This window comes from Uranotaenia lowii, chromosome 3 (assembly GCF_029784155.1).
Source record: "Uranotaenia lowii strain MFRU-FL chromosome 3, ASM2978415v1, whole genome shotgun sequence".
NCBI lineage: Eukaryota > Metazoa > Arthropoda > Insecta > Diptera > Culicidae > Uranotaenia > Uranotaenia lowii.
Genome location: NC_073693.1, coordinates 302,373,353 through 302,387,368, shown reverse-complemented (window position 1 = coordinate 302,387,368; position 14,016 = coordinate 302,373,353). Strand labels below are relative to the sequence as shown.

Genomic DNA, 14,016 nt, shown 5'->3' with positions numbered 1-14,016 from the left:
ATTCAAAAAAAATATTTATAAAGCTCTCAAAAATGACAAATAGATCAAAATTTCATAAAATGTAAAAAAAAAAAAAAAAAAAATATAAATAAAAAAAAATAACTGAAAACTTATGGAAAATTACATTAATAGCAAATATCATTTGAAAAAAAAAAACAAAAAAATTAAACAAAACAATAAAAATTTTAAATGCATCAAAAACAGGATAAGAAAAAAGAAAATGACTTAAAATGGTTGAAAATAAGTTAAATCGATGACTAACTACGTTAATGATAATAAGAATAGTTTGTTTTAGTTAGAATAAGTAAAAAAAAATCCATCGATTTTTGTAATCCAAAATGTTATGTTGTCTGTCTGTCTCTTATGATGTTGAGATTGAAAAATAAAATAACGAACAACCAAATATAAGTATTAATTACTGTTCAAATTTCCATCATTTTAACATGGTGTATCAAAGCACAAAGAGGCAGCTAGTGAGATATAAGTATGAGATATATCAAAACTATAAATATTATGAGATTTTAGGAGTTTAAGAAAACTATTAGAATTCTGAAAAGTTGATAATTTTCAAAAATTTTAGAATTTTGATTATTTTTAGAAAAAGATAATAAAATTTTTAGAAATGTATAAAAAATAAGAAAATCGTGAAAAAATTTTCAACTTTTAGAATTTTAAGAACTTTGGAAATTTGATGAATTATGCATATTGTAAAATATATGATAAATATAAAAATTGTAACAATGCTGTTATTTTGAAGTTTAAAAAGAACTATTTGAATTATTGGATTTAAAAAAAAAATAATTAGAATTTCCAACATTTTCAGAAAATTAACAGCAAAAAAACAAGCTCACCCATTCCAAGCACCCCTTAACTGGAAACCTTTTATTTTTCATTTATCTAAAATAAATATCACAACATAAGGAAGGTTATTTATTGAGCTTCATTTTCCATCAAAAGATTTTCAGTTACTTTTTTTTTTTAAGAATAGTGTATGTTATCGTTGAAATAAAAAAAAAATGTATAAAAATATATTGATTAAATTCTTCATTTGTAATATTATTTTTTAACAAATCTAGCTTTGTCATAAAAAAGCATTGCAAAATGATGGTAAAAGAGGCATATTTTAAGCATGATATTAGATAAAGAATAATCACTGCAAGTTTTCGCTCTAGAATCGGTGATAAAGGTATTTTTCAAGCGTTTTTGAATTCACAATTCCTTTAAATGTCACATATTTAAAAAAAAATTGGAGATCTCTTAAAACTTTTTGAAAGAGGTTCAATGCATTTTTCAGAATGAAATAAGAATTTGAAATTTTTTTAAAACTTCAAGACTTTTGACTTCAACACTCTTATATTATTTCTTTAATACAAGTTTATCATAACAATGCGATTCAATAAATGAATTCAATTATCAAATTTTGAACGAAACTTTGACACTTTTTTTTCGCATAAACGCGATAGTTTTAAAACGTCTCTTATAATAACATTAAAAATCGCGCTTGTTGAACCCTTGTTTTGGCACTTGATAAACAAACTATCATTGAAATAAAATGTTATCTGTCATTTGAATGAAATTCTTGCAAAATGATCAAAAACAAAAAAAAAAAAATGCATTTTTTCACTCATAATTTTGGTCTATATGAAATGAGTTTCCTTTCATTTTGAGTGTGTTTAAAGTTTGAATTTTGACAATATTTAGACTGAAGAACGCATTTCGATATGAGCTATCGTAAAATAACTATAAATCTGAAAAACGGGTTCATAAACGTCGATTAACGACTATTCACGTTTTTTTTGGCTAAGAGCAGAAACTTCAAACGCGTTTTTCTCGAAAGCACATTTTTAAAGTCCGTGGACATCGTCATTTGAAAACTACTAATCCGATTCTTTTCAAATTTGGAACATATTTTCTACATATAAAATACCAGACCCCAGCGTTTTTTTTTACTTTGGGGATATTTTACAGATAAAAAATGGCGAATTTTTTCGTGAAAAATCGTAGTTTTTATTTCAAACAGCCGTTGAAACGTAAACGTAAAAACGCAGGGGTCCAGAAAAACATCTATTAAAAATATTTTGCTCTGATTTTTTGACTTCAGCTGATTCTGTGTTGAGATACAGTGTCCACCGCAAATCCTGTTTTCTAAAAGGCATCCTGGAAAGTGCTCCGTCACCGGTTCATTTTTCAATATTTTTCAACGAAAAAATTACTGAATGTTCTTTTAACAATGTTTTGTATAATGCAAAAAATTTGAATACATTTATTTGGACGATAGCTTTAGAAAAAAATCTTGAAAATGGTGTTTTTTTTACCCGTTAGACCATACCCCCCCCTTAAATATCATCCACATGATTGCACAAACAAACAGTGTTATAAACCCTATCTGCTTATATGGGGCTTTTTGTTCATAATAGACTTATTTTTTCTTTGGGAATAAATGGACCTTTTACAAAAAGTTACATTATTTATTTAGTTTCAAGTCTTTTTCTTTAATAAATTAAGCATATGTTTTAAGATGTATGTATGTATGTATGTAAATAATCCACCATGGGTACACGGATTCACCGCAGTTTCGCCAACGTATGCGCTAAATTGCATTCTTTAGATTATAAGTTTGACGAATCTTCAATGCAAATTAACACATACCCGACCCATGGCTTCGTGTGAACTGTCATGTAATGAATGTATTTCGTGTGTGTGTGTGTATGTCTTATTTGTAGAACGAGCAAACAGTTTCGCAACCGTATAAAATTCATAACATTCTCAGTGTTATGAATCTACGACAGGTATTCCGCATGCGTGTAGATACCTGCCCAGCTGGAAACTGATTGAACGTTCTTATATAATATAATCAATAAATTAAATGGTTATACAACAGACTAACCTTACCTTTACACCCATCTTACCTCAAGACACACTTTAAGCTTACCTTTAGCTGTGACCGACCTTATTCAGTATCATAACCACATTTATTTCCATCTGATCTTACCTAATAACCTCTCTTTTTCATTTTTGGATTATTTTTCTTGTACTCGAAGAAGCCCAAATTGTTTTCCCCCAATCGACTTATCGAACCTAAGAACCTTGCTCCGAATATAAAAAAAAAACGAACACAAACACATACAGGATCTCAATGAAACTTGATGTTTCCTCCAAGAGAGTCCTTTTTCTTAACTCTAAGTGTACATCTTTCGAAGATATGATGGCTAGCATCTTACGAATGCTAAAACCACCAACCCACAGAAAGTGTACTATGTATGCCGTGACCGGGATTCGATCTCATACCCGCTGGCTTAGAAGACTTGAAGGCTATCCTCTACGCCACAGGCTATTCCCACTTGATGCTATTTTCTTAGTTTTGCACATTTTCTCTTTCTACAGTAGATTCCCAACTCTCAACCCAACCAATTAGAATTTTTCATCAAACTTTTTCTCCAGGGACAGATTTTATTTTCACCACTCTCCTCACTCGGTCGCAATCTGCTGGCTCTCTCAGATCTAATAAAAAAAGGATTAAGCATATGTTTTAAGATATAGATTTATTTATCTCATGAAGCTGTACATAAAATTTCGTGACGTCAAAACGCTTTTCAAAACCGTGTTTCAAAATATGGCGCGTCGTAACGTCGCGAATGTGATTGGTCGATCTTGGGTCGATTTTGACGAAATCGATCCTCTGAACTCAAATTTCCCATTTTTTCATCGATTTTTTAGCCTCGGGAAATCGATTAAATTGGTTAATTTTCGATCCCATCTGTGGATTTAAAAAAAAAAATCTGTCTTTGTATTCCGGAGATTTTGAGGTTCAAATTCGTTCAGAATTTTGATTCCATCTTACCATCTGAAAGACTGCTTTTTTATTATTGGTGCTACCACTTCACTAATATAATCGAGTCTTATTAAAGGCATTTTTGACTTTTATACTGTTTCTGCTCTTGAGGAAAATGTGAAGTTTCATCGAATACTCAAGTAATTGTAATTTCCATATATCGGTCTCTTGAAAAGTTACCCAACCTTGAATAAAGCATTTTACTCAGTTCTTATAAAAACTTTCATGCTCCATGGTAAACATCCGTTCTGCTTTTCAATCAAAAAGATTCCATAAAAATAAATATAGAGTTCTTGAATCTACCTTTAAAAAAAATTAATTAAAGTTTTTTTCTAAATATTGTCTCCATTTTTAATGAAAATTATTCTTGAAAAATTTGAATGAATGAAGAATTGAACTTGAGCCTTCCAGAGAACGCGTTGGTACCTTTGTACCATGTTTTGTGGCTGAATCATTGGTATTAAAAACACTTGCAAAAGTAAAAACAAGGAGTCTTTTCAAAATGAGCATTTCATGAATTTGCCAAAAATTGAAAAGATCCATCTAGCAGAAATCGATTCTGTTGCTTCGATTATTTAGGTGGATCGAGCCTGGAGCCATTCCATCCATCTTTTCCAGAAGATAAGGACAATAGAGTCATGAAACTAAATCGCTTTAAAATAAATTGAAATCAAAATACAAAAGAATCAAAAACAGCGATTTGTTGTTTGAAATGAATTGATACTATTCTGACATTTTCATTAAGTTTGATCGAATAGAAGAACAGAAACGTACAGTTTTGTCAAATAATCAGAAAAGTAGAAAAATAGGCGCGTAGTGGCGTCACGTTTTTTTTTTTGCTTAAGTTTTGATAACTCTTCGTTCAATACAAAAACTTTTGATTCCAAATTTTTGCGATTTAAATTATTAACTTAGAGATATATTTTTTCCAATGCGCACAATGAACCGTGAAATTAACATAAAATAAACAAAAAGTTATTTAGAAAACTTTGTGACGTCACGCTGGAATGTGTCATTTGCATCTAAACAGTTAAAAAAAAGAAATATAATAATAATAAAAAAATCTAACTAAAATGAGTAAAAATTAAAACGTGTGATTGTGTTTGACATGATCCAAATAAAAAAAATCTTCGAATTAATGCTCAGAATGTAATTAAGGAATACCGACAGATTGGATATGAAATAAGGACTTCGTCTTGAATCATCCATTAAAGCAGTCTAACTATTGATTCATATAACCGAATTGCAATGAGAGTAGAGTAGAAGGTGAAAATAACAGTGTCGTACTTTTTTTTTATAAACTTCTTGAAATCTTTTCACTATTTCCTTTTTCAATTTTGATAACAAGGTCACACGCGTCTTATTTCCGAAAAATTCGTCAAATGCATGACAGCTTTTTTCAACATACACGCTAAACTCTTTTAAATCACCATTCGATATAGTTAACCCATCTGACAGCATTACATCTGTTCAAGGTTATTCATCATCAGTTAATTAAAGCATCACAATACACATAAGCTATAAATCAGCGGAATGTGCTAATTAAGAGTTCTCCAGACAAATTCACAAGTTATTCTAAAATTCGCATATGAGCCTATAATCACTACAAATAGATTTATTCTAGAGCATGGGTGGCCAACATTTGGCTGGCGGGCCAAAAAAAAATGTTCGGGAATATTTAAAAAAAATAACAGCTTTTGAAAAACATGCAAATCAATCTTTTCAAGGCATTTATAATCTCATCGGTTTATTGATTCCAGAAATGTCAAATGACGTGACCACAATGGACATGAAGTCAATTTTATGGTCTCCAAATATAATAAAAATTACTGCCCATTTTCCAAAGGTTTCAAGTTCACTGTCTTCCTTAGAAAAATTTGATAAGCAAACTTCAAAAAAACACAGATTGGTATTGCTGCAACAAAAAAAAAATAGCGTTCACAAGCTTTTGACATTTTTTCAGCATAATTTTTTCGACGAACTCTTTAGTTATATAAAAAATAATAGTGACAAGTGAATTTGGAAAGTCTTCTATGAACAGGATGAATACGAATTTGAGTCTTTTTCTAATCATCGATCCTTTTTCAAGTCAAAATTTTACTTAAAAAGTCGTTCTTTTTAGAGATTTACCCGGTTCCAGTTGAATTTTACCACCCAACTGTAAAATCTGTCTAGTTTGTCATTAATGATGTTCATAAATACAGAGCAAGATGCCAAAAAAAATATATTTGAATTTGTTTTAATTATCATAAATATACCTTTTGCTGTTAAAGCTTGTCAAACAATAACAAATTGGAAAAATTTCGATATTTTGCCATTATATGAGGCCAGCAGGGTCAAATAGGTATAAGGGCAAAAATGATCGATTTTGGGTAAACAATGCCAAACGATACTCAATTTGGAATTTTTAAAAATTTTCAAATTAAATTCACTTACTTTTACGTTCGAAAGAAAATTGCAAATTTTCGAAAAATGTATTGAAAATGTCCAAACACAACAATTTAAAAGCATGTTTTCTCGAAATTAGTTTTAATACACTTCTACCCCTTTGGCTTATATTACTTCAAAGAGATGTTCAAATCTTTGTTTTGAATTTAGTTAGAGTAGATTGGTATATATTTTTCCAAATGATATACGCAGACTGTTGGAAACTGGCACCCCTGCCTAAGCACTCTCCGACAGGCCGCTGACAATTGCAGTTCAGTGGCTGATCATCGTCGAGAGGATACGTCATTCCTTTTCTGTTTGGCGGCACGCGAGTTGGTGAAAAATTCACCGTCACGTTTGAAAATTATAATTCCGTTATTTAAACTAGAAAGTTTAATAGTTCTAAGTGAAATTACTGGAGTGTGATATTGATAGTCGTATTGAGCGATAGGAGTCGAATGCCAATATTGCGCAAAAAGCAACCTAATATTCCGGTTCCGCACAACTCGGTAGTACAACTGATGTTTAGTTGTGGAAAGCATTCCATTGTAATTCCGTTTATTAAAAAGAAACTAGCAGGTTTAAAGTTTATCACAGAGCACACACATTGAACTTAACCTAAAATTAAGAAATCGTTCGGGTGTTAAAACTAGCTGTACACTGAATATGTAAGTAAAATTGTAATTGGAAAAGCCTAAACATGCAACTAAAATTTAAATACAATTGCAGCTTGAAGCTGTGTAAACTGCTCACAAGATCAGCGTATTTTTATTCCACACACCCGCAACAATTCTTCAAGATATTCAATGGCCGAATTCACGGAAACCATCCGGACCAGCACTCCAGTGCCAACAACGGAGCAGTTCAACTGCGTCGCCTGCGATAAACCGGACTCCATGTGTGACATGGTGCAGTGCGACACCTGCGATCGGTGGTGGCACCAGCTCTGTGCCGGCGTGACGAATTCGATCGAGAAAGTCCCCTGGAGTTGTCGGGACTGCATTCCGGCTGGCAGCGCGCCTTCTATAAAATCATCACGCGCGCGCCAGGCCTCCCTCAAGTTGCAGCAGCTCGATGTTCAGCGTGCCTTGGAAAGCCAGGCCAGAAAAGTAAAACTCCAGGCGAAATTGGACGATATTGCCGCAGACCAGCAGTATGTACAGGATCGGTACAATCTGCTGCGAGAAAACAACGAAGACGACGATGAAGAAGAAAGTGTTAGGAGCCAAGGCAGTCACAGAGGCAACCGCCTACGAGTGGAAAACTGGCTCAACCAAACACAAGTTCCAAATGTCAGTGCAGCAAAACCGGGCCTGACAAGTGGTCAGCCGCAGCCGCCGATGAGCAGCGCGATCACCGAGCAACAACCGAGGGAAGTCCTCATGAGGATACAGCAGCAAGGTCGAAGCACTGGCGCGTATCCGAAAAACAGCGCAGGAAGAAATCCATCCGCATTTCTCAACCAAAATGTCAAACCTTGGCCAGATAACCAGGAATGGAATTCCTGGTCCGTCATGGGTGTTCATCAGTGGGAATCCGTCATGCTACAAAAAGGCCGTTTACAAATGGAGGGTCCCAAAACCAAATCGTTTGGTATTCAACAACATTCAACAGGAAGTGCCAACGTAGGTGCTAGGTCGAGTCAGGAGCACCTTGGTCTTGAATATCAGCCGTCGAACCAGCCAAATCCGGTCAGCCGGGCAGCAAAATCCAGACCTACTTTCCCATCACTAGTTCCGTTGGCCCCACCTCTTGCCGCACCAATTCAGCTTGCCTCCCAGGTCGATGCGGGGATTACCACCGGTACCTCAGGACAAATTCCAACTTTTACGAGATCCGGTTGTCATTCAGCCCCTCGGATCACACCAGCAACTAATCCCTCGGATCTATTCGAGCCGGAAACGCCGAGAAGAAACCCGTCGCATCCGTCGACGAATCCAGGGGCACCAACCGACTTCGGGCATCGAGTGCCAAATCAGTCCAGCCATCAACAACGTTTTGCCCAGCAACCGTGGCAGCCGATCAACAACAGACAACAGCCAGAAACAAGTACGGTACCACTTCCACCCTTCAGGAACCACATCAACGAACAAGGTAAGACTGCTCCAATGTATGCCCCAAATGAAAATGAAATGCCTGCCCCTGAATATGACCCCCTCGAGCCTTTAATGAACCAATTAGGCCTTGAGCCAAATGAACGCCCACAATACACCCCATTTATAAATACCTACCAACCATCTCAATCACAACTTGCGGCACGACAATTAATGGCCCGCGATCTCCCCATCTTCGATGGCAATCCCTCTGATTGGCCAATATTTGTGAGTACTTTCACCAACACCACCCTCGCCTGCGGTTACTCTCCCGTGGAAAATCTAAACCGTCTACAACGCTCCTTGAAAGGTGCTGCCTTAGCAGCCGTTCGCAGCAAGCTCATGCTCCCTGATGCTGTTCCGCTCATCATGAAGACTCTTCGCGCCTTCTACGGCCGTCCCGAATCGCTTATCAATTCCCTCTTGGAAAAGATCCGCGTCTTACCAGCTCCAAAGCCCGAGAACCTGGGGTCACTGGCCGACTTTGGAATGGAGGTGCAGAATCTTTGTGACCACATTGAAGCAGCGAATCAACAAGCACATATGAACAATCCCTCTCTCTTATCGGAACTTGTTGAAAAATTACCGGCGTTTGCTGCATATCAATGGGCAGTCTACAGCAGTGGTTTGGCGAGTGTCAGTCTACGAGAATTTGGTAATTTCATGTCGGATTTGGTCAAGCATGTCGGTAAGGTGACAAAGTATCGTGGGGCGTTAGTGAAGGAAGACAAGCCTAGGGCGAAGCGTGGCGCTTTACACACACATTCAGAAACACCAACTACATCGAAGGAGGTCGCTGTTCCGAAAAAGTGTTCGCTTTGTACTCAAAATCATCCTCTCAAAGATTGTCCGAAATTCAAGTCGTTGGATGTCGATGGTCGTTGGCATACGGTGCAAAGGGAAGGTATTTGTCGCAATTGTTTAAACTACCATGGTCGAAGGACGTGTCGCAGCAACAGTCGGTGTGGAATCGAAGGCTGCACAACTCGTCATCATCCTCTGCTCCATTCAAATCGCTCTTTCCAAAACAAGTCATCCGCATCAACATCCAATAGTCGATCAAATCCTACTCCAAGAGCTCCGGTGCAGAAAGCACCAGTATCCGGTGAATGTCTAACACATCGTAGCCCAGAAAACAAGTTTCTCTTCCGTATACTTCCGATAACAGTTCATGGTGCAGGAAAGTCAATTGATACACATGCCTTTGTTGATGAAGGGTCCTCTCTCACACTTGTTGAGCAATCTCTTGTTAAAGAATTAGGTGCGAAGGGAACTCCACGAGTTTTATGTTTGACATGGACAGGCAAAATATCTCGAACTGATAGAGAATCGGAAGTTTTAGACTTGACTATCTCCGGCCAGAACAACATGAAAGTTTGTTTGAAAGATTCACGTACTGTCAAGAACTTATCCCTGAGCAAGCAATCTCTCGATTTTTCGCATCTTTCCGAACAATTTCCGCACCTGAAAGGGCTTCCTGTCGCTTCGTATACCAATATAACTCCTCGTTTGCTCATTGGTTTGAACAATCTCAACTTAACTGTCCCATTGCGCATTAAAGAAGGCCAGCCAGGAGCGCCTACAGCAGCAAAAACAAGGCTTGGTTGGTGCTTGTATGGCGGAGTAGCGGAGAATAGCTCATTATCCATGGTCAACTACCACACCTGTTCATGTACGGCCGACAATTCTTTGCACGATCTAGTTCGGGATTATTTCAGAAGAGAGGACGTAGGTGTATCACCTGCGATACAGATAGAGTCAGATGCTGACACAAGAGCACGACGTATTCTGCAGACAACTACGTCACGATGTGGTGATCGATTTCAAACGGGTCTACTCTGGCGATTCGACGAATTTGAACTTCCGGACAGTCGCCCGATGGCATACAAACGCTGGGAATGCTTGCAACGTAGAATGAACCGTCAGCCTCAGTTGCGACTCAATCTTGAACTGCAGATAAAGAACTACATCGAAAAGGGCTATGCCCACCGTGCAACTGAAGAGGAGCTGATCGATTCCGACCCGAGACGCACTTGGTTTCTTCCGCTTGGAGCGGTCATCAATCCTAAAAAGCCGGAGAAGGTGCGCATGATATGGGACGCTTCCGCCACCGTAGACGGAATTTCTCTGAACACAATGCTATTGAAAGGCCCTGACGAACTCAATCCTCTACCTTGGGTCCTATTTCGCTTCCGGCAATTTCCCGTGGCCATTTCAGCGGATATTGCGGAAATGTTCCACCAGATTAGAATCATCGAAAAAGACAGGCAAGCTCAGCGCTTTCTCTGGAACCCGGATCCACAAGGTCAACCAGAAGTTTACACCATGAACGTAGCTACCTTCGGTTCCACCTGTTCTCCCGCATCTGCGCACTACGTTATGACTCTGAACGCCAAGCAAAACGAAAAACAATATCCCAGGGCAGTAGAGGGAATAGTTAAAAGAACCTACGTTGATGATTACGCAGATAGTTTTGAGAACGAAGAAGAAGCGTCACGAATAGCGGGTGAAGTCAAATTGATTCATGCCAAGGGTGGATTCAACATAAGAGGCTGGATGTCTAACAGTTCTAAGGTCCTCGAAAGCCTCGGAGAAGCCGAAACCTCACAGCCGAAATCGCTAAACTTGGAGAACCCAAGGGGTTATGAACGCATCTTAGGTATGCACTGGACGTCGAAAGAAGATAGCCTGGGGTTCTCGACCATTCTACCTCCAGATATCAACGAATTGCTAGCCACCGGTAACCGTCCGACAAAACGACAACTGCTACGATGCCTTATGAGCTTCTTTGATCCTCTCGGGCTCCTTGCAGCTATCATTCTCCATGGGAAGATTCTCCTCCAAGATGTCTGGAGAGCAGGAACGCAATGGGATGAGCCAATAGACAACAATGCCTTCGAAAAATGGTTACGGTGGACGAAATGTTTCCCGAAGATTGCCGAAATTTCCATTCCTCGCTGTTACTTCCAAGAAGCATCCCGGGAACTTTATCAAGATCTTGAACTCCATATTTTCGTTGACGCAAGCGAAGAAGCTTACGCCGCTGTAGCGTATTTTCGCGTCTCCACTCCTGAAGGATTTATCTGCTCTCTAGTATCCGCTCAAACCAAGGTAGCCCCTTTAAAACACTGGTCCATACCTCGTCTTGAGTTGCAAGCAGCCGTGATAGGAGTTCGATTGAGGAAATTCATCGTAGACGGACATTCACTGAACATTCGACGCACCGTTTTCTGGTCTGACTCAAGCACTGTCCTCGCATGGATTCGTTCGGACCACCGACGTTACACCCAGTTTGTTGCGTGTCGTGTAGGCGAAATACTCTCGAACAGTGAAATCTCCGAATGGCGTTGGGTCCCTTCGAAACTCAACATTGCAGATCATGCTACGAAGTGGTTCAACGAGATTGAGATCCAACAAGATTCCGCTTGGTTTAGCGGACCCGAATTCCTGAAAGAGTCCGAAGAAAACTGGCCTCAACCTAGATCGTCTACGACTACTACTGAAGAACTCAAGATACCCTGTCTCGTCCATCAACTTTCTGAAACTCAAACAACTGTCGACTTCACCAGATTTTCTAAATGGGAGAGAGTCTTAAGAACCACTGCTTATGTGAACCGTTACATTGCCCTCAAGACAAACCGTGTGAAAATTTTTCCAGAACATCTTGGTCAGCAGGAACTCCGTGATGCCGAAAATTCACTGTTCGGGAATGCCCAATGGTGTTCATATCCTGCCGAAATGAGCGTTGCGGTTCACAATCGAGGAAAATCGACAGAACAACGAAATGATCTACCGAAACAAAGCATTCTTCGCCAAATGTCACCGTACTTGGATGAAAACGGCGTTCTTCGTGTCGACAGCCGTATCGGTGCAGCAAAACGTGTGTCAACGTGCACTAAGTATCCAGTGATTCTTCCTCAATACCATCGACTAACCGACTTGATCATAGACTTCTACCATCGAAAATACATCCACTGCAACTTCGAAACCGTCGTCAATGAGTTGCGCCAGCGATTCTACATTCCCCGTATTCGACAAACAGTGAAGCGTGTCCTTCGACAATGCCAGTGGTGTAAAATCTATAAATCCAAACCCCAGGTTCCTCGGATGGCACCTTTACCGGAAGCAAGACTTGCCGCATATACTCGTCCCTTCAGTTACACTGGTCTGGACCTATTTGGACCAATATTAGTGAAGTCTGGGAGACAAGCGTTGAAAAGATGGGTCGCTCTCTTCACATGCTTGACCATCAGAGCTGTGCACGTAGAGGTCGTTTACAGTTTGAGCACCGAGTCGTGCATTATGAGCATTCGTCGTTTCATCGGAAGGCGAGGAGCTCCAATCGAGATCCATTCAGACAATGGGACAAATTTCCGGGGCGCTGACAATATCCTGCAACAACAAGTCCGACAGTTCCACGAAAACATGGCAGTCACGTTCACCAACGTGGATACGAAATGGGTATTCATTCCACCAGGCACTCCTCACATGGGCGGTTCGTGGGAGCGCCTGGTACGCTCTGTGAAAACAGCGCTAGAGGGGAGCATGATTCCGGGAAGAAAGTTGGACGACGAGGCCTTCTACACACTGCTGGTAGACGCTGAAGGAATCGTCAACAGTCGACCGTTGACCTACTTACCCATCGAGTCAGAAGAAGCAGAAGCACTAACTCCCAACCATTTCTTGTTGGGAAGCAGCAATGGTGTCAAACAACCGGAGTCGGGACCGATCAGCGAAGCCAATGGGTTGAGAAACGCGTGGAGCCAGATAAATCTACAGCTTGATCGCTTTTGGAGTCGTTGGGTGCGCGAATACCTCCCGACCATGACGCAACAGTCTAAATGGTTCGGTGAGACGAAACCGGTTCGTTTGGGAGACTTGGTTGTTGTAGTAAATGAAGCAAGGAGAAATGGCTGGGCTCGAGGGCGGGTGTTGGAACTGGTTCCTGGGTCAGATGGGCGCATTAGAAGGGCAGTCGTGCAGACAAATAAGGGACTCACTCGTCAATCTGTTGCAAAGCTAGCAGTCTTAGAGGTCGCACAAGGAGGAAACCCTGGATCTAACACTTCAGATACCAGTGTTACGGGAGGGGGGATGTTGGAAACTGGCACCCCTGCCTAAGCACTCTCCGACAGGCCGCTGACAATTGCAGTTCAGTGGCTGATCATCGTCGAGAGGATACGTCATTCCTTTTCTGTTTGGCGGCACGCGAGTTGGTGAAAAATTCACCGTCACGTTTGAAAATTATAATTCCGTTATTTAAACTAGAAAGTTTAATAGTTCTAAGTGAAATTACTGGAGTGTGATATTGATAGTCGTATTGAGCGATAGGAGTCGAATGCCAATATTGCGCAAAAAGCAACCTAATATTCCGGTTCCGCACAACTCGGTAGTACAACTGATGTTTAGTTGTGGAAAGCATTCCATTGTAATTCCGTTTATTAAAAAGAAACTAGCAGGTTTAAAGTTTATCACAGAGCACACACATTGAACTTAACCTAAAATTAAGAAATCGTTCGGGTGTTAAAACTAGCTGTACACTGAATATGTAAGTAAAATTGTAATTGGAAAAGCCTAAACATGCAACTAAAATTTAAATACAATTGCAGCTTGAAGCTGTGTAAACTGCTCACAAGATCAGCGTATTTTTATTCCACACACCCG

At 39.3% G+C, this 14,016-nt stretch overlaps 1 protein-coding gene across 1 annotated transcript; it reads left to right on the top strand.

Annotated features, from left to right (window-relative positions):
* Positions 1-7,065: 7,065 nt before the first annotated feature.
* LOC129753667 (uncharacterized) lies at positions 7,066-13,473 on the top strand. Its single transcript, XM_055749510.1, has one exon. It carries the CDS (start codon positions 7,066-7,068, stop codon positions 13,471-13,473), a length of 6,408 nt encoding a protein of 2,135 aa, XP_055605485.1.
* The last annotated feature ends 543 nt before the right edge of the window (positions 13,474-14,016 follow it).

Coding starts and splice junctions, on each gene's coding strand:
- LOC129753667 (XM_055749510.1), top strand. CDS start 7,066: ATGGCCGAATTCACGGAAACCATCCGGACCAGCACTCCAGTGCCAACA.